At 40.7% G+C, this 27,501-nt stretch overlaps 1 protein-coding gene across 2 annotated transcripts; it reads right to left on the bottom strand.

The window, feature by feature from the left end:
* Window positions 1-24,364, bottom strand: LOC310956585 (serine/threonine-protein kinase PAK 3). Of its 2 annotated transcripts, XM_083926865.1 has the most exons (16): window positions 24,231-24,364; window positions 11,468-11,661; window positions 11,247-11,347; window positions 10,046-10,199; window positions 9,868-9,905; window positions 6,464-6,526; window positions 5,012-5,167; window positions 4,744-4,915; window positions 4,284-4,347; window positions 2,870-2,918; window positions 2,636-2,748; window positions 1,699-1,816; window positions 1,394-1,493; window positions 1,022-1,218; window positions 768-905; window positions 1-134 (listed from the first exon to the last, which is right to left on the bottom strand). In XM_083926865.1, exons 2-16 carry the CDS (start codon window positions 11,637-11,639, stop codon window positions 45-47), a joined length of 1,725 nt encoding a protein of 574 aa, XP_083782991.1. In that variant the 5' UTR covers window positions 11,640-11,661; window positions 24,231-24,364; the 3' UTR covers window positions 1-44. The 2 variants fall into 2 exon arrangements, with proteins under 2 accessions (XP_083782991.1, XP_083782992.1); XM_083926866.1 differs by lacking the exon at window positions 6,464-6,526.
* Between the last annotated feature and the right edge of the window lie 3,137 nt (window positions 24,365-27,501).

The raw sequence follows: 27,501 nt of genomic DNA, 5'->3' as shown, positions 1-27,501 counted from the left end.
CCACCGGCAGGGCTCCAGCCTCGGATGGGGACAGAGGGCAGACCCTAGCGACTGCTGTTCTTTATGGCTTCCTTCGCAGCTACAATCAGAGGCGTCAGGCTGGATAGAGGCTTCGCCAGCTTGAGGAAGGAATGCTGCAGAGGACAGAAAGAAAAATGGAGATACAGATCACATCTAGAATGATTTGTTGGCATGTAATGATGATTTGGTGACCCCTGCAGGACATGAAAGTAGGGCTGGGTGATTAGTGCTGTCCTTGATTAAAGCAATTCTTAGTCGACTAACACTCATATGATTTTGTTGACCAATCGTTTAGTTGATTTAATCAACAGATCTGTAAAACTGATTTGCTCCACTAAGAATCATTCAAAAGCACCATTTTAAATCTTGTGTTTAACAGAGATGTGCTCTTAAGTTTCTTGAAAACAAGTAATTCTGCATGAAGAAAGCATTAAAAATGACTAATCACCTAAAGAAATCTTGGTCCACTAAAACCAAAACAACAGATTAGGTTAGGTAATTGACTAGGGGCAGCTCTATGGGAGGTATGACAATATATACTATCAAAACGATTTAATAATGTCTCTGGTATACATTTTTCTATTGTTTTTATTTATTAAATTGACATAAAACATGCTACAAATATAATTATCAAGATGTGAAATGACATATAAATGGATTAAAGATTGGGGCCATATCACCCAGCCCTAAATGAAAGTGTGTGCATATGTATGTACGTTTATACACAATCTAGTCCTTGGTTTTACCTGGAGCAGCTCCTTGGCAGAGCCTCTGCGGTCCACATCCATCTCCAGGCATCGGTTGAGGAAGTCTCTGAACACAGATGACAGCCTCTCTGGGTTCTGCAGCTCTGGGGTCCCATTGGTAGCTATCAGGTACAGCGCCTGGAAAGATGGATGAGGTCGAACAGACCATCAAATGAAGACAGCGTAAAAAAAAATCTGAATATTTCATCTCCATGCATACTGTATGACCACTAAGGCTGCATTTTGTGCCTTACCCTGAGTGGATTCTCATTCAGGTAGGGTGGTTCTCCCTCCACCATCTCTATCGCCATGATCCCCAGGGACCAGATATCCACCTTTGGGCCATAAGCCTTCCGAGTCACCACCTCTGGTGCCATCCAGTAGGGCGTTCCCACCATCGTGCTGCGCTTGTTCTGCTCTGGAGTGATCTGGGCGCAGAAGCCAAAGTCCGCTGCAGAGAGAGGCGCGGTGGTTTGTTATAGTCTTTGTTTGCATTCTCCTTTAAACATCCAGTTTTACTTTGCACTTATCAATATTTAATTTAAGTGGTCTTTCATTTAACACACTACCAACTCTCTTAACATAAAACTCAAGCACTTTTATATGTTTCAACAAACAAGACTTACTGAGCTTGACGGATCCGTCCATACCCAAGAGGATGTTGTCACTTTTTATATCTCTATGAATCACCTGGTTGGAGTGTAGGAAGTCAAGGGCTTGAAGACACTGAAGAGAGAGAAAAGAAGCTTTAAACTATATCTAATTGACACCCACACATACAAAGGTATGTGTACTGCACGCGCATTTTTATCTCCTGGCTGGGTAAAGTGTTCAGATGTTTGCATGTTACTATTTTTAAATGTAAGGGCCTGCACGTTATAGACACATAAGCAGTGGGTGGTATTGCTAATGTCTGAACTTAGCTTCTTACCTCTCTGCAGACTGCAGCAATCTGACCCTCGTCCATGCAGGTCTCAGTCACTACATCTGTTAGCGAGCCACCGGCCAAATACTCCATCACCACCCATAGCTCGTCTCCTACCAAGTAACTGAAATGAGCCAGAAAATACAGTTTCACCGTGACGTACATGTCATAATGGGGTTTTCAGCTCAGTCGTTGACAAATGAATAATCTAGGCACACTGGTTGGCACATATGCAGAAAATGACAGCAAAACGTCTTGAGAAAGAGAGCACAGAGCAACATTTCTTCAACGTAACATGTATTGTGAGTTAATTACAACAAACGGTAGGTGCTCAAGCATGTTACTGACAGCTGTGAACAGCAGTGGAAGGACCAATGTAATGAATCAGAGCAGAGAGAAACAGATGCTAACAAATTTTAATAGAGAGTGAATGATTGTGTTGTGAAATTCTTGTCTATGTTTTAAAACAGTAGGTGGCAGTCATGTACTGGGTGATGAATGCTGACCACCATTAAACGGCAAAAGTAGGAAGTAGGAGGAGATGAGGAAGAAGAAAAGGGATCCGAAGGCTCAGAGGATTCTTCAATGTCATTATGGTAACAACATGCACTGACCTTGTCCAAGTTCAGATCAGTTGCTGTATGCAAATTAACAATTTTTTATTTATACTGCTGCATGAGATCAAAAACAAGGAATGCAAAAATGATTTACATGTGCTACGGCAGCTATATTAACTAAATAATAAATTAAAATGTATACATGTCAATTAACTATCCTTTTAACAGGCAAAGAAGACAAAGCTGTTTTTCTCTCTGTTATATAATATAAAATTGAATAGCTTCAGTGTGTGGACTTTTGGTTGAACAAAACAAGCCATTTGAAGATGTTGCCTTGGACTCTGTGTGATGGTGTGATGGCAAAATAGGCAAAAAAATAAACTTACCTGTCCAGGTAATTCACTATATTGGAGTTTTTGTTTTCCCTCATCACCAAGATCTCATTGATGATCAGCTCCTTCTTGGGCTGCTGCTGCAGGTTCATCTGCTTGATGGCCACCTGATAAGACAGACAGGGAATATGTGGCTCAGAAGAAGAGAAAACTTTATGGTGCAGTAAGGAGAAAGAAATCATATACAGTGTGTGAATGTTGTATGATCAACATTAGAATCTGACTTACCTCTTGGCCAGTTGCTATGTCGATGGCGGTGTACACAGTGCCTGACGCTCTGTTGAAACAAGATCAAAAACAAACGAATGATACGCCATTTTAGTGTTTTAAAATCACTCATCGACACTGACAAACATAAAAAAAAGTATTTTATTTTGCCTGAAGTCTAAAAGATTCACAATTCAACAACTCTGTTTTTAACGAAAACTAAGTAAGGGGTCATGTAGAGTCTGCAGGTCGTTCTTGCGAATTAAAATCCTGAAGGGGTTGAATTCGCAACCATGACCCGTTGCTCTACTACCTGCTTATTACACGGCTACTTGTTAAAAATAAAGATAAAAATGATTTTGTTGACTTAAAAATGGTCCTCCAGGGTCTATAATTAGAACTGTGGTCATAGCAGACCACAGAATGCCATTACTGACCAAAACGGAGTATTCAACAAAGCCGTTTAATAAATGGTGTTACTATTTTATAAGGTAGCTCTGGAAATTAAGTAATTTATTGAAAAGATTTAAGAGATTTAAAGCACGCACTTCAACAAAGACCAATTCTAAATGACATGCATTAGCACCACAGGCTGCTGGCCTAACTTGATTTAGCTTAAAACCGAACTGCTGGTATTACATTATAGTTAGATTCAGGGGACAATTTAGCATGCTGGCACAGCAACAGCTTTAATCCTTTGATATTAACATACCACTAGCTGAAATTAGGTTGGTAATGATGTCATAAAATAATAAACTACACTTGATGCCAGAGGCCTGGAAAGTATTTTTTTTATTTGGATCTACATTAACAAATTGTATGTGCTCATTTTTACCACAGAAAGTGAACTGCTATTAAATGACCTTGCGATGAGCACAAAGATCCAATAGCTGGTCAAAGGAATGGTATGCAGCCATTCTGTCCTTATTTGGAAGTGTAACTCGTGTTACTAAAAACCTTCAGCTGTGAATTTAGCCTTCTGGTCTTTCCTCTTTCTCTTGCTGCCGGCTACACCTGTGTACTGTCAGACGCTATGAATAATGACGCACAGTTCCTGGTACTAATAAGTTAAAGATAACCCGGCACGAGTAAATAGAAGGTTATCTAGTGTTTGAGATGGGAGCTTCCTGATCAAATATGGAAATAGTGAGCATGTCAGAGCAGATAACAACCACATAGCTTTTATCTGTGGAGATGCGTAAAACACAGAAGAAGAGAGAGAGAGACAGAGAGAGAGAGATAATCTGGCCCTTGGCCATTTCAGGATACAGTTCTCATTTCCTCTCTTCTTATTTTTTTCCCAGTCATTCAACCTAACCCTCCCTCTGTCTCAGAGGCCACCACAGCTCCATCTCTCCTGGTGAGACTGACTGCTGCTGAAATCGCTCTATTTTAATAAATGTGACCACTAGTTTAAGATTGCAGATTTACTCACCCTTGTCCTATTTTCTCGAAGCGAGTGTACTTCTTTTTGGGATCCCCCACGCTCACAATACTCCCTGAGTCAGAGAGAAAGCAGATATGTAAAGATTGAGCGTGTGTGAGCGTACACAGACATGGTGGCTTTCACACAAACAAACAGAAAACATCAATTAGAACTTTTCTGCCCTTCTACTTTGAAGTTACATTGCAGAGAGAGGAGAGGTCAAGGGAAGGCCACAATTCAAATGTTATTACATTAGTGCTCCCTCTTCTTTTGCATAATGCTTCTAAATACACAGGGTTGGTGCAGTAGAAGTAAGTAGAAAACAGCCACTGGAAACCAAATTTCCAGCATGTCTTTTGACATTTTTGCAAATAAAGATATCTTTTATAGATCCGTAAAAAAGATCAATGAACTTTTAAGATTTCATAAACAGTTTTGGTTGCTGATAAAAAATGTTTTAGACACGTACTGAGTCTCTCCAGAATCTCCTCATCCGTCATTTTGGACTTCTTTCTCTGGCGGTCAGTGTGGCGGTACATTGTGTTGGACGTGTTATCCGGCTGGACCTGCGACTCCGGTGGAGTCACCACTTCTTTCACAGGGGTTGGGGGCTTTGGCTCCATGACAGAGCGTGTGTAGATCTGCAAGGAGAAAGAAAAAAGTTAAAGAAATGCATTTGGGGGGAGTTTGCATTTCGCGGCAACAATAAATTCACCCACTGCGCTGTATGAACTCACAGATTTGGTGTGCTCGGGCCGAGGTGCGATGACCGGGGGAAGTTCGTCGTCATCGTCCTCTTCCTCCTCCTCCTCCTCTTCTTCTTCTTCTTCCTCATCCTCCTCTTCTGACACCGGCGGAGCGATTGGGGGCTCTGACGATGATGTTTTGGCAGCCTGGAGGGTAGAGATGTCAGTGAGTCTGGATGCATGTGCCATGAAGCAGCATGGAATTAAAGGTGCAGATCTCCACTTCCTCAGATTAAACACACAAACAGTTTACCAAAGTAAACAGCCTGCAAACCCCAAAATCAGCCATGAAAATAGTTTGCATTTCAAACGAAACTTTGTCTATCATACAAGCTGCAGTGATGGGGAATCATATGAACCATATAACAGATCATATCACGTGTTCAAAAGTTGTGACATATATTAGCACATGTGAGCAACAGAAACAAAATAAAGTTGTGATACAGCTGACATTTTGTGTAAAAGAAATGGAGCAGCTGGGTTAATAGTGAAGGGAAGTATTATGAGTCCAGTGAGAGCTAAAGTGATAAGCAGGTGCCATTCAGTGCAGTTCGGTGCAGTTTTTACGTTGAGGGGTTGGGTCAGGTGTGCCATGAGCCAACGATAAGAATGGATTTTAAAGGAACAAACTATATTGAGCTGTGCTTTAGGGGAAAACATGCTGCCACATTGCAGTAATGCGCAATATGGTGACGATGAGCTTTAGACATCCTCTTGATATGGAAGATACCCTTTAACAAGTCTGATTAATACGCCTCAGGCATATTTATTATGCCTAATGCTCAGCCTTTATTTCCATCATCCAAAACTCTGCTAGCCTTGGATCATCTTCCTCTTATGGAGTGGAAACATTTCATCCATTTCCAGTCTTGTCATGCATAAATGAAGCAGTGCAGCTTAGTTGTAGTGATTAAAGGGAAAGGGTCTGGCTGAAGGAATGTCCCAGTCCTTCATTCAGGCATACTGGGCCTCTAACCAACTCCAAGGAGGGCTGGGCCAAGACTGCAGTGCAGAAGCTAACTGTAAGCAGTGCCATGTGTTTTTTTTGTTTGTTTTTTTGTTTCTTTAAAGAGCCATGCGGTTAGGTCTACAATGGTGATGAAGGCACATCATTGAGATCGAGAATATGAGCTCATACATGCAGTTTGACAGTCATCGCAACCCTCTGTGGCATGCGCCCCTGCCCTGCCATTTTAGAGACGGTCCATTTGAGAAAAGATAAGAGGTGCTATTGTGGAAGATAATAAATACATCAGTAACATCACAGACTACCAGATTAAATCAACCCCCCATTTCAATACAGAGAGTGATGATGCGTCTAAAAATCAGATATTTATATGCATTTTGCATCAGCCAGTTGGAATAATCAGAATGATGAGATCAAATTTGGCTTCAAAGCCAATGCAGAGATACATCATGTGGAAAGTAATATGGAGGAGTTACCTTGTCAAATAATGCGCTGCAGGTTCTAAGGCTGACAGGAGGCCCAGATGACAGCAGTCGGTTCTGAATGTGAAGGTTGAAAATGGGAGGATTTACTCAAAACAAACCCACACAATGTTTACGAGTAAGTTGACTTGAGGGGGGAGGGGGGAGGGCAGGGGTACGCTACTGAGGGATGGACATTAGATCCGTAAATTGTCCTCTTGATACCCAGCGTGAGGAGAGGACGTGATGGAGACAAATTATGTCACCTGACGACTGTCCTTTCCCAAGTTTAGCACATACTTTCATATTTTTTCTATAAATTATGTTACGTATGTTATGTATGTCATGTACATGTTATGTTATTTTAATCAGCTTTTGTATGAATGCTACTTTATTAATGATAACTTCCACTTCTGTTCATGCACCCATCATGTTCTTATATATAGATTTGAAATTTCCTGATAACGTGTTAAAGATGCAATCCATTATACACCTCAGTTATTGTCCAGTACTGTCGTGCAGACAGGATTAACTCTCCTTTTCACTTTATTTATTGTTCACTTTTCAGCACACGTTTAGTTAGAAACCTGACATACTGACAGCCTTCCATTTTTTCCCATACATTAGCTGGCAGGGGAGCATAGTAATTCAAACCAATGTTGTGGCATTGACTTTGACAACAAGATATAAAATATAAGTTTGCGTTTTATTACTGCAGCATTGCTTTGGATACTTGAGCATAATTGTTACTCAGACAGGAGAATGGTTTCACCGTAGATCAAAGAGACCTGTCTCTGTTACGCTATGGCAGAGATAATGTGGCTGCACTCATTGATCTGAGTGGACAAATGCTGTTTACAATTATACCATTAAACATTTATGATCATCATAATTATGACCATGTAGTGAATAAATGTCCTTGCAATTGTTGTCGACTTCTGAATATCAACTAATTTCCAATGATCTGTCTATGTGGGGATTAAACTGTTGCTTTTTGGAAGCTGTTGCACTTTGAAGCCTATAAATGACAGATTGTCTCAGGGCTCACAATGACAGAGCTATGAAGCTGACTGAACTAACAACTATTTAATCTGACAAATCATGCTTCGACAGCATAATACTGACTTGATCATTCCAATGCTATTGTTAAAGATACATATTATTATTCAGCTGCTCCTCTGTTTACTAAAGCACATAACATGACTGCATGTTTCTTAAAAACCCATCACAAGGAATTATAAATCTTCAAACGGTAAAATTATTGCCTCTGTGCACAACCATGCTGGATTCTAACATTCTTGTAAAGTTGAACAGTTAGGTCAACCCACAACAATGAAATGTCAAGTGCAATGTGAGGTGAAGCTCACACTCGCTGATAAACAAACTCTTAATGCTGTGAACATAGTTATGTGAACAATGGTTGTGCTGTCTGCGTCGGTTGACAGACGAGTCCTGCGGTCTGTCACTCAGGACTTCCTGTTTAGTCGGACGACTACGTAATGAAAGATATGACTTAACTGATGGCTTAAAAGGGAAAACTCCTTACATGGAACACAGGGACCAAGTTAAAGCAGCAACATAAGAGGCAACAAAAATGATCCTGAAACACTGACAATGTATTTTAAGTTTCATCTTCATTTCTGTGCATAATAAAAGCAAATGTGTTTTTTGCATTATAAGAAGCAAAATGTACACTAAGCTAAGGTCAAGGTGAGGCACTTGATTAACCTACAACTGGCTCAAACATATCCTGAAAGAAGTTAAATAAAACCCAGAGATCTTACAATATGATCAGTGGATAGTAGTCTCTTTTGTGACCGAAATAAGCTCTATTTCTTCGTTAATCCTGGGGCTGGGTATCAAAATAACTCAGTACCAAGTAGTATCGAAACTTCCCCTATCAAACGATACCTGCATTTGAACTTTCATCCCAACAATCGTTATTCGATTTAATTTGACGTATGATTGGTCCACTACCACAGCAGCTACAACCCATACATGGAAGTGGTATCATAAGTTTTTAAACGATACCCAACCCTAACGAGAAGATAAGAACACTGCAGAGTAGACATGGACTGTAGCAGGCGATAGGAAGAGAAAGCAGGTTGCTTGAGGAAAACAACACACCAGCTCTCAAATATTTACCTGCATTGCAGGTTTGTGTTCAGAAAAATCTGACAAAGAGCATCAAGTAGCTCATGACGTGTTACTGTTAGACGCAGTTTGCTCCTACAGATCAAATATTGGCATATCTCCTGTGGTTCTGCTTGCCTGAGAGAGTGCGGACGAAAACTAGGATGAAATCTGTGGCACTGCCAACAGCTGAGTCACCTCTGCAGGCCGAGGACCACGGTGACAGTCCAAGGCTGAGATGCTCTCAAATACCCTCACTGGGCTTGCACAACCTTTTAGACTCACTGCCACACCCACTTGCCCTTCACTGGCAAATAACTCTTTCAAGAAATAGCCCTGCATTAAGTGATCCTATTGTATTTTGCCTGGGGCAGCGAATCCTACTACACAGACTTGTATTCCACTTCTTCACCCGGCTAAGCGAGTACAGGCCAAGGCATTCAAAGCATAGATTACTCTGGTCAAAGCCAGGAATGAGGTCAGCACAGCGGGAGTCCTTCTAGATGCAGTTGAGCCTCCAGTGAAGCTTGTCTATGGGTATTTCAAAATCCGGTTGAGTAGATTGGAAAAATAAACAATGAGCAGCAGTGGCTCTCACAGCAGCCAGCATTTCCAGGAGCTGTAGACAGATCGGCATATATGTAAAAATCAGGACACTGTGCCCATACTGAGGGCAGTAAGCCTCTACAGGGAAGCCCACACATTTTGCCCATTAGAGACAGAGTTCTGTGCCGCGAATGCTAGAGAGTAACAGTCTATCCCAGAAGTCCCCAGACAGAGTCAGTAGGAGTAATGCAAGGAAGATTTACTGTAGTGTAGTCACAGAGGCATAATTGCTCTCAGGCAGGTTCAAGGCGATGAAATAAAGCCACATAATGTTGCAACTTACCTGTCACATTATTACACTGTTAGATGTACATTATATAAATCATGAAGTAATACATCTTTGAGTTGAGTAATTTTCCAATGAAATATGGCAGAGATCGTGCATGACTAAGATGTTGATGTGTACTAATATTTAGTGTAGCGAGGTCAAGATATGCAGTGCAGCAATAAAATCCCTCCATAAAACAGACAGGGGAGCAATCGCCGACAAAAAGGTTAATGTTTAATTAACAACATCACAATTCATTAAAAATTGAGCATTAAATAGCAATTAGGTGTTTTAAAATGACATATATTTTGTCAGCTTGATCACAATGATTGTGTTTGCCATATGCTTAATAACAAAATGTATTAATTAGGCTTATGACCAACAAAGTGAGCTTAGATATAAACAAACTCACCAGAGTGTTTGCTGCTATGTACCCATGTGCCGACTTGTCTGAAACAGAAACAAATATTTATTCATATTAGACATAAGAATAAATATAATACATATGAATAAAAAAAAAAAAATAAAAAAAAAAATATATATATATATATATTGATGATTGTTTTTATCATTGTTTTGGTGTTGCTTACCTCCCGAGGTAAAGCTCATGTATTTCTGGTTGTTGACAGTCTCTTTGGAGTCGTAGAACTTTAAGACGTCCAACACGGCCTGCGGGTTCTTCTTCTGCTCCAGCTTGGTGATGTTCGAGGTCTGTAGGAGCCGTGCCCATTGCTCCGGGATACCCTACACAAATAGACAGAGGTTAGATGTTAAGAATTCTAACATTTCAGCTACAGTATTCAAGCTTTGTCCTGAGGAAAGAGTGTGGGTTGTTAATAGTCTTAAATTGCAGCCAGAAATATAGATGTACAGTAGTTTTCCTGTTGTGATACACAGGCTTATAGGAGCCTGGATACTACGGACAGGAGGTCACTACAGCTGTCAATCAACCCAACATACCACCAAACCTACCTCTCTTTAACCCTTAAAAACTTACATAGAGAAATAATTCTTAATATTGCTACTCATTAGAAGATGTATTTGTCGCAGACATGTTCTGGAAAATATTATTTGTTATCTTTCTATAATTTTACATTTTTTTCTGTACTTTCTGTCTGAGTTTTATAGGAGTTACTATCTCAAAGCTATTAGCAGAACTTCATCATAATGGCATGCTCAGTCCTTTAGCTTAGCATAAAGATTTTAAGAGCAGTGAGAAACAGCTAGCCTAATCATGACTTATTGTTTTCAGATTCTGTATAGGTTTTAAACAAACGAGATATAACACACGTAGGGCAAACTCACACTTGCTACTCGTGCCCAAACCAAAGTCTAGTTTGTTGACCGGTGTGAGTACAGGAGCGTTCCTAACTGTTGAGGTTTGGTATATAAGTATAAAAATAAGGAAAGAAAAAAAAAAGATTCAATTCAGTGTAAAGAACATTAATCAAAGAAAAAGGAAATGCTGTGTAGTGGTATTATATATCTGGGCATGTGTAAGAATAAAACATCTTCTGCCAACAGAAACTGCAGCTAAAATGCCAAAAAACGCTGAAGGATTCCAGTGCAGGTTTCATCTGATAGTGGAGATGTGCTGTGATTGTCATTCATGTCTTTTTTTATTAGCAACTTTATGTGGAAGAAATCATATCATCGGTTGACTCTGTCACTTCAGGGAACTGTAATTTTAGAAATGTTTGCCTGGAACTCTGCCTTCAGATGGGAGGTGGATTTTAGGAGCACATTAGTCCTAGTTTATATGCCTGATTGTCAGGTGAAAGAGATACTCACTGTGAATTCTCCTGTTACAGCATCAAAGCCAACATGAATGGTGTGTTCAAAGTCTGAGGGTAGGGATATCTCAGGACGTTCCTTCTCCTTCTTCTTGTTTGCTACAGGAGATGAACAAAAAACGAATTACAGGCTGATCTGTAGTAGTTTTACACACCGATAAATTACGTGAATCAATGTGGGGCAGAGCGTGAGGGTGACCTGTGGGGGAGGATACTCACTCTTGTCTCCCCCGGGAAAGATGGAGCGCAGGCGGACTTTTTTGTTTTTCTCTTCAGGAGCCATTGGAAGTGGTTTAGAGGCGTGATTCAGTGATGAAGAGTCTCGGGAACTACTGTTCATTCTCAAGGGGGGGGCTGGTGGTTTCTCTTCAATATCAACACTATCAGACATCTTTAGTGGCACTCACAATGTCCTGTAAAAAGAGGGAAAGGCAGAATAAAAAAATCAATCAGTAGGGACTCATGAAGATCGTAAAAACTCTGGATTTTGTCAATGTCAAGGTTGGTGGCAAAAAATAGCGAGAAGACTTGTTGGATGCTGTTTGGCATTGGAGAGCACACATTAAACAGTCATCTTTCTTTGGTGAAATGCATATTCTATAAAAATAGCGTCAAATTGGCCACTGGAATTGGAGCCCAACGTAATGTTAGAAGCTTCTTTTGTTCAAAACCCAAAGATGTTGCAGGTTGAGGTGCTGCTGTGAAAGTATCACAACGCTCAATCAACGGAGAAACGCACGCAGCTTGTAATTAGAAACTGGGCCTTTAAACAAGCAACCGGGTCTTTTGTATACTTGTGATGTCTACCAGCTTAACTACACTATAAACTGGTAGAAAGTGCTGTTACAATGCACATCAAGAGTGCAGATGCGAAAGACCTAGAACTGCTGACCAATCAGAGCAGACTCGACTTTTTTGGTAGGGGGACTTAAAAAGACAGGCACAATGCCAGAGTTTCAGAAAAAAGCTGAATAGAGGTATATGCAGACAGACAGTATGAGAAAAACAATGTGTTATTAAAACATTAAAGCACATAAACATGTTCTATTAGAAACACAAAATAGAAGTATGAACCTGAAAATTAGCGTAATGTGGGACCTTTGAATCTATAATGATGTAATACAGAGAAAACACTCAATAAAAGCCTTCAATTTCATAAAAGTATGACATTGTTAGCTTTGTACACAGATTAGGCCTACTGATAAGTGTGGTCTAGGTAGATGTCTTATCTCACTGGTTGCTGAAGCAGCAGAACTTGGGTAATATGAATGTGACAAAGCCACATCAAGACTTGTTAGCTACTTTCAGACAGATTTAACGCTTACAGAAGACGCCTAGTTACAGTTTCAATGTATTGTAGTTTTAGAGCTTTGGCCTATTTAACATTGTAACATGATGAATCTGTTACAGCAACATTGACTGCTCTACAGATTTAGATATTTTTTTAGATTTAGAAGACACACAAACGACTCCTGAAACTGTTATTTGGATGCAGTATATAACACCATATATATGCCATACATGCCACCATATATATATCAGCTGGGTCTACTCAGCTGTGAAAACAGGAGTTGATTCCAAGAGAAACTGGCAAGAGTGAACGTTCCTATCATTCATCCTCTCATCCTCCATCTACCCATCCCACTACCATCTTAAACTCCTTGACTGCCTCACCCGAGGCCAAGCCCATCATGTGATGTGCAGCACAACCGTCCCAGAAAGCGTGCCATCCATCCAGGCCGCCCCCTTAGTGGAGACCTACATTAGCAAACAAAGACCACTCCTCGGCTCTTACACAGTGCTCTCTTCCTCTGACAAATTACACATGTGCCTTCAAAGTGGCATTTACCATTTTATGTAACCATCTTTCTACGCAGGGCAAAATCTGGTTGTTTACACCTTAATCTTAACTTCCCTAACTGGTTATGGATGAAGGAATTAGAATCTCAGAAAAAACAGTAAATAAACAGATAAGTCTACAGTAACAGCATTATTACATTAGATTCTTGTCACCTCGTGAAACATATTTGTCAGTAATGTGTCATTTCCTATCCAAACAGGAAATGATACTACTGACTATAAAATATATAAGATAAAAGAATCAAAAGAATAAAAATAAAATCTAAGTCATTTGGCTTGATACAAGTTTATAAACTGATAACATTTTTTCTGGTCAAGTTTTTAACCTAGCTCCCTTCATTTCCTTATTACCTACTATATAACCAATGGTTTATGTACACGCTGAACTTGATTAAGTCAGTGTATTCCAATCTCCTTTCCTTGAAAACAGAACAGTCTCTCATCTAGTGCTTTATTCATGTAAACTAGACAAAGTATCCTCCAATACTTACCGATACTTATTAGCGAAAAGGATCAAACGCTAAGGATCCAACTACACAGTAAACTGGCAAGAGGATCTTACACAGAAACTGCATTGTGATCACTTTCATTGGTTAAGATATATTGAGATAGACGGAATGGGAAAAATAATGTGTTTTTTTTCAACATTCATCATCAGTATGAAACTAAAAATGAGCATAAAATGGGACCTTTAAGATTATTTTCCTGATGGATTTCCAGGATCTTGTGAGATACACTGGTGGCGGGGTTGACTCTGCTGGCAGTTTCTACCGTGTTGGGTGAGTTTCCAGGCGAGAGTCCAGACAACAGCAGCAAACAGGTTCTCTTAGAATGAAGGTTAGGCGTGTCAGTAAAAACAAAACCCTGTTAAACTCTGCTGTTTACAAAGTAATGTCACAATGTTGACAGGGAGCAACAGCAGTTGGTGACAACGTGGTTATCATGACAAAAAAAAGCTACAGGAAGTTGCCAAGAATAAGGACATAATTAAGAAGAAATTCCGGTATGTGCCACATGACACATGAGCCTAAATTTAGAAATAAACTGTCGTAGGGACAAGGCAAAATACTACATATATATTATTATATATGCATTTACCACCAGAGTAATGTGAGGAAATACTGTATACAACTGTCCAAAACTGTTTGAGCGAAATCAGCATAATCCCTTACACATATTCACCTTGTCTAGAGTTGTTTTCCATTACAATAAGTGTTTCCCGCCTGAATGCAGCTATGACTGATGCTCCTGTTAATCCACCAACATAATCTTTTGAACAAAGTTTGGTCAGTTATATCACAGCACCTGCAGTATATCGTAGTACCGGACCTGACAACAGCAACTGTGATCTAATCAATCAGGTCATTATGTGGTCAGCATACACAGAGGAAAAAATCAATGGCTGCGACATCAAATAATGACGAGGTTAGGGGAGGTTCTGATACGATTGTATGTTTTCTTGAGGTTAACTGGGTGAATCATACTGTGCACCTTTGCTTCATCAATACCCAGGTTCTCCTTGGGAATATGCAATGCAGAATACACTTACATAAAACAGTGAAGGTAAAGCGCATACTCATAAATATGATAATTTCAGTAAATGTTGGAGAGCAGGGTGGATGAATTATGTAGCTGAAAAACTCTTTAGTGTCTGACTGCGGACATTTCCAGGAGGAAAACACAGGACATCGAATGATTGTATATGCTTCAAACTGTGGTTGTCACTGCTGTGTGGCTATTTGGCTAATCGCCTGCAGCAGCAGCTCTGCGGAGCAGTCAGACGGCTAAAGATGGCAGATTCATGGAGGCCCAGACATTACTTGATTCTTCACTCACATAAAACACTGACCTATTTACTGTGCAGACTGACAGGCAGGCAAGCAGTCAGTCAGTGAGTGAGTGCATAGTCCCTGAAACAAGCATCTCCTATTTCTTAAACACACATAGGCTAGTCTCTCAACATTATAAATCAACTCTACAACATCTGAGGCTGAACTATTTCAGCAGACAAAAGAGATCATAAAGAGAACAATTTCTGCCAAAAACACATCTGTTAACACTGATCCACAATCAGAAATTATAACTCCTGAACCTTATTCTGCTTGCTTTGCTTTGGCTTTGACAATTTGACAGGGATATACGGTATGAATGCACGAGTGTCTAAAACAGACACCCACACACACACACACACACACACACACACACACACACACACACACACACACACACACACACACACACACACACACACACACACACACACACACACACACACACACACACACACACACACACACACACACACACACACACACACACACACACACACCAGCTCAAATATTACTGAAGATTTTTTCACATTTCTCTTCCATAAAATATTAATCTACCCTTGAAGAGCAGGCATTTTCTCTGCTCTTTCAAACATTAATGCAGAATTTGAATGGCTAACACACAGGAAGAGGCTCTAATCTTGAGTCCATGGCGGCCCAGTAATGGCTCCGCAGTGGGGGGAGGGCACCATAAGCCCGGCTCTCCATGCCCCTGATTAGGACACGCTCCCTGTTTGACTTGGCTTTAGATCTGCTGTGCTTCTTTGAAGGATGCTGCCGATTACTTGGATGGGATGGACAGCTAGAGGACAATCAAAGGATAAGGAGGAAAGAGGGGGATGCAGTTTACCATTGTTATCTCCTTTATCTGGGTGCTTACCATACAGTACTTTTATTGGTCACTGAGTTGCAAAGTCAGAAAAGTCTGAACACTCTACTGTCAGTAAGAGCAAAGAAAGACGAGGCAGTTTCACTTGACAACCTTCATATAGAACACACACTTCACACAGACATTAGAGCACTGGAGGTCGACAACACACATATGTCAACATGTTGCCGCACAAATGCTCCTCTCTCACATGGATGGCCTTTCAAGGTCAGAATAAAACACACAGAGTCGCAGTGCAGATGCCATCCCTCTTAAATTTCAACTGAAGGTTGGGGGAGGAGGAGGAGTTTGGTGTTACAGTTCAATCCTGTTAAAAAGGGACGCCCTTTTGAAAGTGACATGCGTAGAATTTATGGTCACAAGATCAAAACCTCATGTGATGAAACACGCCACGGCATCTTCAAGGAGATTCATGTAATCTCATTTTAGTTTTTTATTTATTTATGAGTTTTTTGAGTTTATAGAAAGATCTTTGAAACCATAGGAACAGAATAGTGTTGACAAATGGTGACACAAAGACATCAAAATACAGCTGGCTACTGTTGCATACAAGTGATGTGTGTGTGACTTGGTTAGCGTGAAATAAAAATGTTTGACATATCAGCTTTTGTCTGAGGAGACCCCCCCTCTCTGGTTTAGTCCCCCTCCTGCAAAACTTTGCATACAGCTGCCTGCGTTTGGTTCATGGAAGGGACAAGTCACAGCACTCGTCAGTTTGCTTACAACAGGTGGCAGGTGAGACAGGGGTGTGTGTGTGTGTGTACCCTCAACTCGACAACTGAGCATGAATCTTGATGAGTTCACTGTAAGTACAGAAGTTCCTGTCTCATATTTCATGGGGAGGGTTCGATTGCGGAATGATTTTTGCAGCAAATTTCGAGCACCAGTAAACATCCACATACTGGGTAGCAATAAATATAAACTCAATGACATATTAATGACGCTTGATAAGTTTTATTGTATGTTCATATTAATACTGATTTAGTTGTTGTGACCTTCATAAAGCGTGTCAAATTGTTTCTTTCATCGTTTGTTCCATAGGAAGAAATAAATACATTTTCAACTTTTTCTTCCAACTGCTATTTCAGCTGATGCAGATGACTAACATGAGGAGAAAGCGGCGGGAAGTTGAACATGAACATCTTTTTAATGGTGTTGGTATAAAAGGTTTATACCCGTTAATAAAATGCTAACTAGAGCATGATTACACAATATCAAAAGAAAAGCTGAATGCGATATTTCCACTTTAAATGTCCATTCCCACTGACCTCCCACATTACATCCCTTGGTTTGGGGATCTGAAAAACTGCCGATTCACATACAATATATTACCCGATCAAAATGAATTGATCAGACCGAATCTGACAACAAACACTGTACAGCACAGTGCGTAAACATCTCTAATCAGTAACAAGTGATCTATTATTAGCCACCAGCCTGATGTCTGTGTCTGATCGTGTTTGTGTTGTCTAGAAAACTACATAATACAGTGTTATTATAGCTTATGAATACTGGTGACTTTTTACACCTCATGCATTATATATTACTGTCCTGTGTCTTTGCAAACATCATAAGAAATTTGCAGCTGAACAGCACAGAACTGGAGTTTGAGTTGAGATGTTGTTTTTCCAGTGACACATTATTTTCTGATTAAATCCTTATTTAATTTAAATTAGATTACTGCAATGTCCCTTGTTTGGGTGTTAAGATTCTACATTGATCTTGTCTTAATGCTAATCAGCAACAACACTAATGAGATTGAAAAAAAAAAGCACAATGATAAAATCCTCACACTAATTACTCTCAAAATAGTCAGTGATCTTACCACACAGTATGCGACTTAATCTAAAGTAACCCTCTGCTCGCAGGTTGTGAAATATTATTGCTTATATTCAAAACCAAGCAGAAAAAAAAGCAGGTTAGTCTACACTCATTTATTCACGACATCCTACAATCCACCATGACTCTCATTTTTACCAGGCCTCTTCCTTTCTCTAACCCCCCTGCTGCGGAGCCTTGAGAGCTCGCTGTGTCATTTAATATTTAGTTTGGCTGAACCCACCCCGGTGCTGCTCTTTCATAGCCACACACACACACACACACACACACACACGCACACGCACACGCACACGCACACGCACATGCACACGCACACGCACACGCACACACACTACATGTCTTCAACCTGTCAAGCTTCTCATTTTCAACTGTATCTACATCACAAAATAATCATTTTGGTAGGTGATTTCTGAGCTAATATATTCTTTTTGTCATACTGACATGTCAGCAGCAGATGTAAACAACATTAAACTAAAAGCATGAAATAAACCGATTCAACAGCCACAGCTGACAAAAGAGTGCACCGTGTTGGAGCTGCTCTCTCTGGATGAGTTACCGATAATAAAAGAGGCGGACGTCTATGAATATGAACTACCAGTAGTATAAATGTACTAAAGCATATTGACGCTCATTCTGTCAAGTGGACAAAAACTCTAAAAAAACACGATAAAATTAGCTACCTTAGTGACACTGCAGTCTGTTTTTGAGAGACTATTCCTTCATGACAGAAAGGCCTCACTTTATTCAAAGCACATTTCTATAACTGCTACTTTATTCTGATAGGCATTTCCTGCCTGACAGAGACAATTTATCATACTAGTACATTATGATAGTTTTTTCTATGCCTGACAGAATAAATGATACCTCACTTGACAGAATGCCTTATTTTCAATCACATCTGGTCTTGAAATATTGCATTAATGTTCTGCTCTTAACCTGGTATTCACGATTGCAGAAGTTGTAATTAAGAATTGATATGCATTCAGGTCCACGATAAAGACAAGAAATGGATGCAGACGTTTGTGGTTGCTGAAGGCTTCCAGTGGTTTATGTCACCAACTCAACAGCTTGATTACATTTGTAAGTTGGTCTATGAGACTTACAGGAAACAGGTAAGACATTGCAGTTGAAGTAAATCATGGAACCGCTAGGCCACAGGGATGCTCAAAACCAAAACCTCAAAACCTCGTCATACAATTTTGACACCCCTCACTGCTATGCACAATGTTGGTGGCTGCAGCCCATGAATGGAATTAATACACTGTAAATAACAAGCCATACCAGTTTTCAAGATGACAAACAAGAGACAGAAGAGGCTCCCTGTCCCACACACTGACAGTTTCAAATATTACACTGTAGAATTTGAATTTCATATCTTAACTTGAAAAAGCATGACATGGGGACACGTCAGCAAACAAGACAAGCCTTCTAGGTTTTGTTTCATGTGATTGAAAACTAAGCAAACCTACTACAACTCCCAGACTCCCAAGATGTGAGCACCAAGCACAGGTATGGCTGCTAATCTTGTGTTGTCCACTTTAAGGTACCAAAGTGTGTTTTGTTTTTTTGCATTAGTGTGGCATGGGCGGGCATGTCTGAGTGCCAGCTGGAGGCAGAGAGAGGGGAGTGGATTCCCTGCAATGCCAGCTGGTGCACCTGCTCTGAGCCATTTGAAAGGGTTAACAGGGAACATGGAACGAGAAAACAGATATGTACATGCTATCGCTCTATACAGTATTTTTCCAGCAATGGATAGAATGGTAATACAGTAATAGAGTTTAATATTCTGCAAGTCTCCAGGCGTCTCTAGACAGCCTGGCTCTGTATAATGCTCTAAAACTAAATACTGCACATAATGTATTAGTGGCTGTTGTGTCATTACTACAACGGGATATGCATTTAATTTTAAGGCCTCCCCTGCCAAATGCATATTGCTGCTCTATGATTTTGCAAAGACAAACAGTACCACAGGGTTGATATTTCTGTCAACAAGTGAATCAGCTGAGAGGCAGTGAGCTTCCACACACTGTAGTTGCACCTCCATGCAGCTGAGAAACAAAACGGAGTCTCTTGTAGTTTATTTGGAGGCAAAGAACCAGTGTGACAGCACTGCTCTGGATGATGCTCAGGTGTTATCTGTTTGTGACAGATGAGCAATTCTCTTCTACTTGGAGTTACAAATCTTCTGTCATGTTTGTCATGACTACAGCTTTCCTATCATTTTACTGTGCCTGGGTATTTATTCAGTAATTCAAATTAATTTTGTGAGCATTTTTTTAATGTCATTGACAAATCTTGCATGAGAAATTCCGCCTTTAAACCCAAGTTGAAATGCAAGTCTCCCCAGCTGTTTGATGTAGATATGAAAGCAGAAGCATATTTGAAGGTCTCACCTCAGGAGACACAAAACAGAATGAGGGCCAACATGAGAGTTTACAACAACTGTGTGGCCAATATAGCAGGCTCTATACAGACTTCAGGCATCCAAGCTGGCTAACTTCTTGTTCAGCCCTCCAATAATTTGAATAGGGATGAAATGATTTAATTATGCATTAGGTGTTGTCCAATGAATGGATCAAAGTTTGACAGTGAAACAAATCATTTCCTGGGGGTTGAAATACTAAAAAAAAAATGAATCCACTGATTTACATATGTCTCTTTCCCAATGTAAGTTTTATGGGGAAAGTATTTTTGGACCCAATGGCATCACAGGAAAGACCTTAAAGTTGTAATTCCACAGTTTGGCCACTATGTCAAATTGGATTCAACGTCTGGCGCACGTCCTGGGGGCTTGGTTCAGACACACCTCTGCAACTCTTTGCAAACTCTTGACCCAGCGAAACTTGTTAATCTCTTAAACCTCCTGAACCTGTTTCCTCTTTGCACCTTTTCATCCTTTTCTCCCCTAGGGTCTCTATCCGTCTGAAACGTCTGAAACGTCTGCAGCCATTGCATCGTCTCACTGTAAAAGGCTGTTACACCTCTTACTTTCTGGAATCTCCGATCCTCCCAGGACATTTCTCTGACTATCTTGAAGTCATATTTGTAATTTGTGGTTGATACATATCTTTGTCACGAAGTTCACAGAGGGACATCAAAGAACGCAAACGCACTTGCACACACATACATACACACACACACACACACACACACACACACACACACACACACACACGCACACAAACACAAACACACGCACATTATACTAAGTAGCAACAGACATCAAGTAGGGAGATTACGGAGGGAGCTGTGTCAATGTGTCAGTGTGTGAGTGCTTCCTCTGTCTCTCCTCTCCCTGTCTCCCTCCATCCATCTCTCTCACTTACTCCCCCCTCCCCTTTCTGAGACAAAATGGCCAGATGGCTTCCAATCCTACACGTTAATCCACAACACACAGACTGTAGCTCTGACACACCTACCACACAACTACTGCTCCGCTTTAGACAGCTATGCCCTTAAACACACACAAATAGTCCACATGAGGCCACTACACATTTAGAAACTGTCAACAAGAGTGCTAAACACTAACTGCACGGAACAATGGCGGCATAACTTATCCAGACTAAGTCCTCAACAGATGGAGGCCTACTTGTATGTGTTGTGGGTCCTACTATCATATTTCAGGCAGCCCAGTTAGCAGGCTACAAGCCAAGATGAGGTTCTGTGTCTACTGCTTTTGTTAGCTGAGGTGAGGTAAGAGAAGCTGTGTGTGTTGGGTTACAGAGGCCAGTGGAAAACAAGGGGAAGCCCAGAACAGCACACTTACCAGGAACCATGGAGACATACAGACAAATGCACTGAAACAAATGAAACCTTTCGCATCGTTTCGGTGTATAAATAAAGTTTTGCTTGTATAATTTGTTGTTTCTGATTATGTTTCATTTTGGTCAAACAGGTCTGGACATTAATAAAGCAAATAAAAATGAAACATCCACTAGTTCATTTACCCAAGTGGCGTTAATAGATAAGGAAGTACTGGTAGGTAGTACTGTACAGAATACCTGCCTGACAAAACCAAGATAGAGAAATGTCACATTTATTTTGTTAAGCAGCAAAGCCAGACCATTGTTTGTTACAGAGCATACAAAAATACTGTAGATAACAATCTAAATGTGGGTTTCGTATCTCTTTTCAGTGATGATTTGGTAAATGATCTTCTCTACAAGTTCCCCGCTCTTCAATCTTGATAGGTGATTGCATGTTCACAGAAATGAAATGAATAATAAAAACTAGATGGACATATAAAGTATCCCACAATGTTAATGCAGTGCAAATTTCCCAAGTCAGGAGCTGCTTTTTTCCAATTATTTCAGCATGAAACATGAATGCAGCACATATGCCCGAGCTTGCAATGTTAACAAAAGTATCAAATCATTTGTATATACACCCCGTGGTTCTGCTTGAATGGGTTCTTCCTTGGCCCGTGCTTCACTCTTCCACCAAGCTTCATGAAAAACAGGCCAGTAGTTTTTTGCATACTTCTGCTGACACACAAACCCGAGCCGAAAAGATAACCTCGTGGAGGTAATAATGATAGTTTTGGTTATGCAAGTTGATCCCAAGGGTCAGTTGTGAAAACATTTGCATAAATAGCCAAGCCATGATAAGTTTCCATTTTGCCTGCACAATTCTTGTTGACACTATAAACAGTATGCTACGGGTAGCAGCTTTACGTTTATTTTTAGAGCGCATATGCACACTATATCAGACCTGACACATTATCATCTTTTGAATGGCAACAGCCATGTCTGTGAGCTCTCTTTGCAAATGTGAAATTTGGTGCATGTTACCTATACAGACAAAGGCCTATGAGGATACTTTAAACTGAAAGTAAGCAGCTCTACCCAGTCTCACGTAGACATACAAACTACAGAGCTATTAACTGTCCATCTGCCTGTACTTGTGTAGATAAAGGTGTGATGAATGTATAATCATGCAGCACAGCGTCCACGACCCAGATCAGTTGAACAGCAGGATGTATAAATAACAAACACTCTAATGTTATATCCCAACATGTCTGTCTGATTGTCTCCGACACCGCATTAGATTACTACTGTAGGCCTGGTGTCTTCTGTCAGCACAGTGCTGTGTATAATGTGCTGTAGTGGTAAAAACTATTTTATGCACTGACAAAATTCCCAATTATTTTCGCATAGAATCATCAGTTTATATCATCGAATTACTGAACTGAAAATTTGACAAAGGAGTGGCCATGGTAGTGGTGGTTAGGGACACATAATATTTCCATTAAAAAAAAAAAATAGCAGTGGACACAATACAAACCCTTGGGTGAACATAGTGAAAGGAGTGCAGTCATGGTGTCTGGACAAATAGATTAGTAATGAATGGAAGGACGTGTATCATATCTATATCAATATACCAGGCCTATGTTCAAAGGGAGTAGCACCTCCAGCATCCCATCCCCCAATTCCCCTCTACGATCATCTCTCCCTCCCTCGATCACTGACATGACTCCCTAACATCCCTTTTACACACGACAGCCAGACAACAGGTCTCCCATCAGGCCCTGCTTCTCCCTAACCCGAGGATGACTGCGCTTCCCCTTGGAGATGAATCTCCCTCTCTATACGCTCTGACACCACAATCTAAATGAGCAGAGGTGATGGGGGAGACACACATTCTCTACCGTAGCCAATCCTTCCATCCTCCTCCTCCACTGATGGGCTGTGGAAGAATCCAAGGCAGAATAGCTCAGCTTTCACAGGACCGGCCCCCACCCCCACTCCGCTCCCCAATGAAGTCAGGTGACCAGATGTTGTATATCTCCCTGTCACTACAGCCGCTATGAAACTGCTACACACATCCATGATAAAGCCAGGAAACAGAGGCACGTCTCAGCTCCGTCTCTCTGTGTGCTCATTGAAAGACGTATAGGAAATAAAAGATGTTTCATCATGAAACCCTCCCTAGAAAGGCCAAAAGAGAGGCAGTGCAGAGATAACAAAAGAGCATCCATCAGCATATTAACCATCCATTACCCCCCATCTTTGAGTCTAGAGACCCAAAATAGCATTGCTTCTTTTTTGCTCCAGTGTTGCCACTGCAGCTGCTGCATTTCTCCAGGATTGACACACACACACACACACACACACACACACACACACACACACACACACACACACACACACACACACACACACACAAACACACACACACACACACACACACACACAGAGAGACAAGGCCCCGCACAAACGCCACCATTGATTCTAACACCTCCCCATCAATAAAGATGCTATTTGCCAGGCACAAGGGAGTGCATACAGACATGATGTGATGCAGAGGGGGGTGTATGATCATACAAATACATCCCCTGCCCATCTGATGCAAGCATCCATTTCCATCTCCCCCTCACAGGAGACACTGCTGATGAAACAGCTGCCTTCTTAGCAGGGCAGAATGCAGAGTGGAAGAAGGAAGGGAAAAAAGGCTACAAAGCACCCCTACATACACAGCTTCCCCCTCCTCCTCCTCTTCTCTCTTCTCCTCCCTCCTCTGCCTCCCCCTCCACATCCCCTATTGCCATACACAGAGAGGGAATTACCTGAAATATGTCTTCACATTCTCTTGCTCAGTGTTTCGCCTCTGGACCCGGAGCTCTGGTAGATTCATCGTCAACCGTACAGTCCTAATGACAGTTTAAAGGCAGGATTGCCATTCTCTTGTCAGACCAGTTCCTGACCCTAAAAGCAAGCTTGTTCGGCAGGCTGGATGCTTCACTGGCTGCTCACTGTTCCCTAGCCCATGATGTCATCCACCCTGCTTCACCCATTGGCTGAGAGGCTGAATATTAATGCAGGAAGCGGGTCTGGGGGAGGAGGCAGTCAACGGGCAGACAGAGTTGGTTTGCTGTTTAACAGAACCAACCTGCTGAGTGAGAAGGCCAGGAGGGAGGGACTACATGTCCAGCTGATGAGCTCTTCTTTTGACCTCTTAACACCACAGGGAGGTTGGTAAAACTTGAGACAAATACTGCAAATTTAACAACAACAGGCTTTGGAAAGTCATTTTTGCGTGTGCAAAATTTGAACAGGCAAAGCCTTTAACGGGCTGTGTTTGGTGTACTGGTGCCTCTAAAAATTAAAACAATATATATACAACACAAGCAAATTGTAGCTATTTAAATAAAATAAAATAAAACCTGCACTTTGGTAGCAGATTATGATATTTTAATATATATATATGATACAATATCATAATCTGCTACCAAAGTGCAGGTTTTATTTTATTTTATTTAAATTGGGAAATTAAAAATATAATGTTCAAATAGTTTTCCATAACAATAAGATTTATCACTAAACACCTACAGATTTTTTTTTTCCAGAGTATAAAAGTGTCTCCGGGTTCATGAGCGGGCGGAGACAACAACCAAAGTACTCACTGCATTTGCCCTAATTTGCCTATGATGTCATCTTTTTCCTCTATCTCACCTGTGATTGGCTGACTGGCACAGCATCTGCTCAGTCTCATGGCTAGTGCTTCAAGCCCAAGGTGGAGGCCTATCTGAGGCTCTGTGAATCATGGCTGGTTGTCCTGACAACCCCTGTAATGTCGATTCCTTGTCGGAGAGTAATATGGCTGTTCTGTGACAGTGTTCACTCAAATGGAGACTCTGATAACGACAAGACAATGTCACTTATAATGCTTCATTCACACCAGAAAGTTGTCTTGTTATTATTATTATTATTATTATTATTATTATATTATTTAAAAATAGATTGCAATCGTATTTTCTGAGAACCCTAGAAATAAAGGGAGCTTTGAAATCATGCGGTTTATAGAATACACTTAATGTTGCTAAATGTCTGAAATGTACTGGTCCTTTTTAGTAAGAATCATGAGACCTTCTGAAGTCTTGGGATTTTAAAATGTATTAATTAATATTCCTGTCATTTTTGGACGGTGCAAGTTTTTCTCCAGCTGCCAACATGGACACGAAAGAAAAATGAGACTGTGAATTCAGTCCAGCAGTGCCGAGCAAACATTTTAAAGCAGAGAGGAGGTTTTGCCGATAGCAGACACTAAAGATCATTGTACACTTACACAGAGGCACATTGAGGCACAGTTAATACAGAAAAGTGTCAAAATGCTCCCAAGTCTGAGTCAGCACAAATGGCATGTCAAAAAACAACATATGGAGACTATTGGACAATAAAATGTTATGGTTTCAGGACATCTATACTGTATTCAGATCTCTTTTTTGGTTACATTTCTCCAATCTAATCCCCCCATGAATTTAAGATGGCAGCAAACAGTAACTCATACATTTTTAATGACTAAAAGAAGCCTTATGACTTCCATACATGTGACTGTAATATGAATAGTCTGCATTAGAGTGGGGCTACACCAGCAGGCATTTGGCTGACAGAAAGGAAATACAGGGGACAGGTCAGCTGTCCATCATAGCTCCAACAAATGGACACTATCAAACATTAGAGCATTTCAGGGTCACCATTAAGCAAATTGTTTCTTGGACAAAAGCAACCACAGATTTGTGCTTTTGTTTAACTATGTTCATGCCACTACAGAGTGAATGCCATAATCAGTTATAAAGGGCTGTTAGTTCACTAACTGTAACCCATCTGTTGCTGTGTGCACTCAGCCTCCTTTAGCAATTCAACAGGGTCAGTCCCAACATTTATGGGGCCGAACCTGGCCCACCACCCAACAAAGAAGCAATACACGCACACAACCACTTCCTTACGTGAATGCACAGAAGTAGCCTCCAAATGATGCTTTAGTTCTTCTCCAACCTTTCGTTTTGCCTTAATTCTGTAGATTCAAGTAGATTTAACAGGTGAAATGAACAGAGGATCTGAATTAATGTGCTTGATCCGCTCCAGGTGAAGAGCATGTGTTTTGTACTCTGAAAGAGACAAACTGGGATGCAACAATGATTAGAAAGGTCACAGACTTTCTACCACAGCCAGTATGTGTCCTTTCACAGCCATGTGTGTTGTTGTGTCCTCCAGAAGCAATGAACCCATCCCTGCTCCTTCATTGCAAGTCACCATAGATAAGAGTGTATAAAATGTTTTAATTAACACAACAGAGAGTCATATTTACACACAGCTTCGCCCTCTGCTTTCATCTGGTCTTGAGTCTCAAACATGAGATGCATGAACACTGGTGCAACATTTTCTTCATTCCACATTCTGCTAAATATGACATTTACCCATAAACTTAGCCAAGTAATACTCAAGGCAGATCATTTCCTAAAGCTTGGCGCTGAAAGCTCGGATCAGGAGCCGACAGCACAACCTGCAGCTGCAGTGTGAGGAGGAGCGTGATTTACTAGTATCCATAGGCCGCTGTCAGTGATCAGGTTTATATAATGAACCCTATAAATATCCTCGGAGGCAGAGCACATCTCTGTGGTGACATTTTGTAATAAGCCCCATCTGGAATTTACTAGTGTTGTGGGCAGAGTCAGGAAAATTGCTTTAGAAATGAAATCGGTATAACCTACATACAGTATGTATAACCTCCATCCTGACTAATAATCTAATCACTAACATAATCAGATATGTTCCTAAAAAATAGTATCTGAGTTTACCGTTACGTGCCTGTAGATTTAAAGTGTGCTTCAGACTTGTTATTTCCCTGTAAGTCTATAATTCACTTGATTGATTCAACACTGAAAATGTTTTTGTGCAACTTATTTTCATCACTCTGGCCTCTAGAGGTTTGCAGGAAATTACAAACAAATGTGTATTGCATTATTGTAAGATGAAAATGATGTGGAGGGAATGTAGAGAAAATACTTATCGAGTCAAGTCTAGTCTCAGTGTGTGGCTTCAACCACTTTGGTCCAG

Source organism: Echiichthys vipera, assembly GCF_963691815.1.
Source record: "Echiichthys vipera genome assembly, chromosome: 14".
NCBI classification, from domain to species: Eukaryota; Metazoa; Chordata; class Actinopteri; order Perciformes; family Trachinidae; genus Echiichthys; species Echiichthys vipera.
Note: the sequence above shows the minus strand (reverse complement) of the source record. Positions and strands in the feature narration are given on the sequence as shown.

Coding starts and splice junctions, on each gene's coding strand:
- LOC310956585 (XM_083926865.1), bottom strand. CDS start 11,639: ATGTCTGATAGTGTTGATATTGAAGAGAAACCACCAGCCCCCCCCTTG. Junction 2,919..4,283: donor TTCGAGAAAATAGGACAAGG/GTGAGTAAATCT, acceptor TTGTTTCAACAG/AGCGTCAGGCACTGTGTACA. Junction 135..767: donor CTGCCAAGGAGCTGCTCCAG/GTAAAACCAAGG, acceptor TGTCCTCTGCAG/CATTCCTTCCTCAAGCTGGC.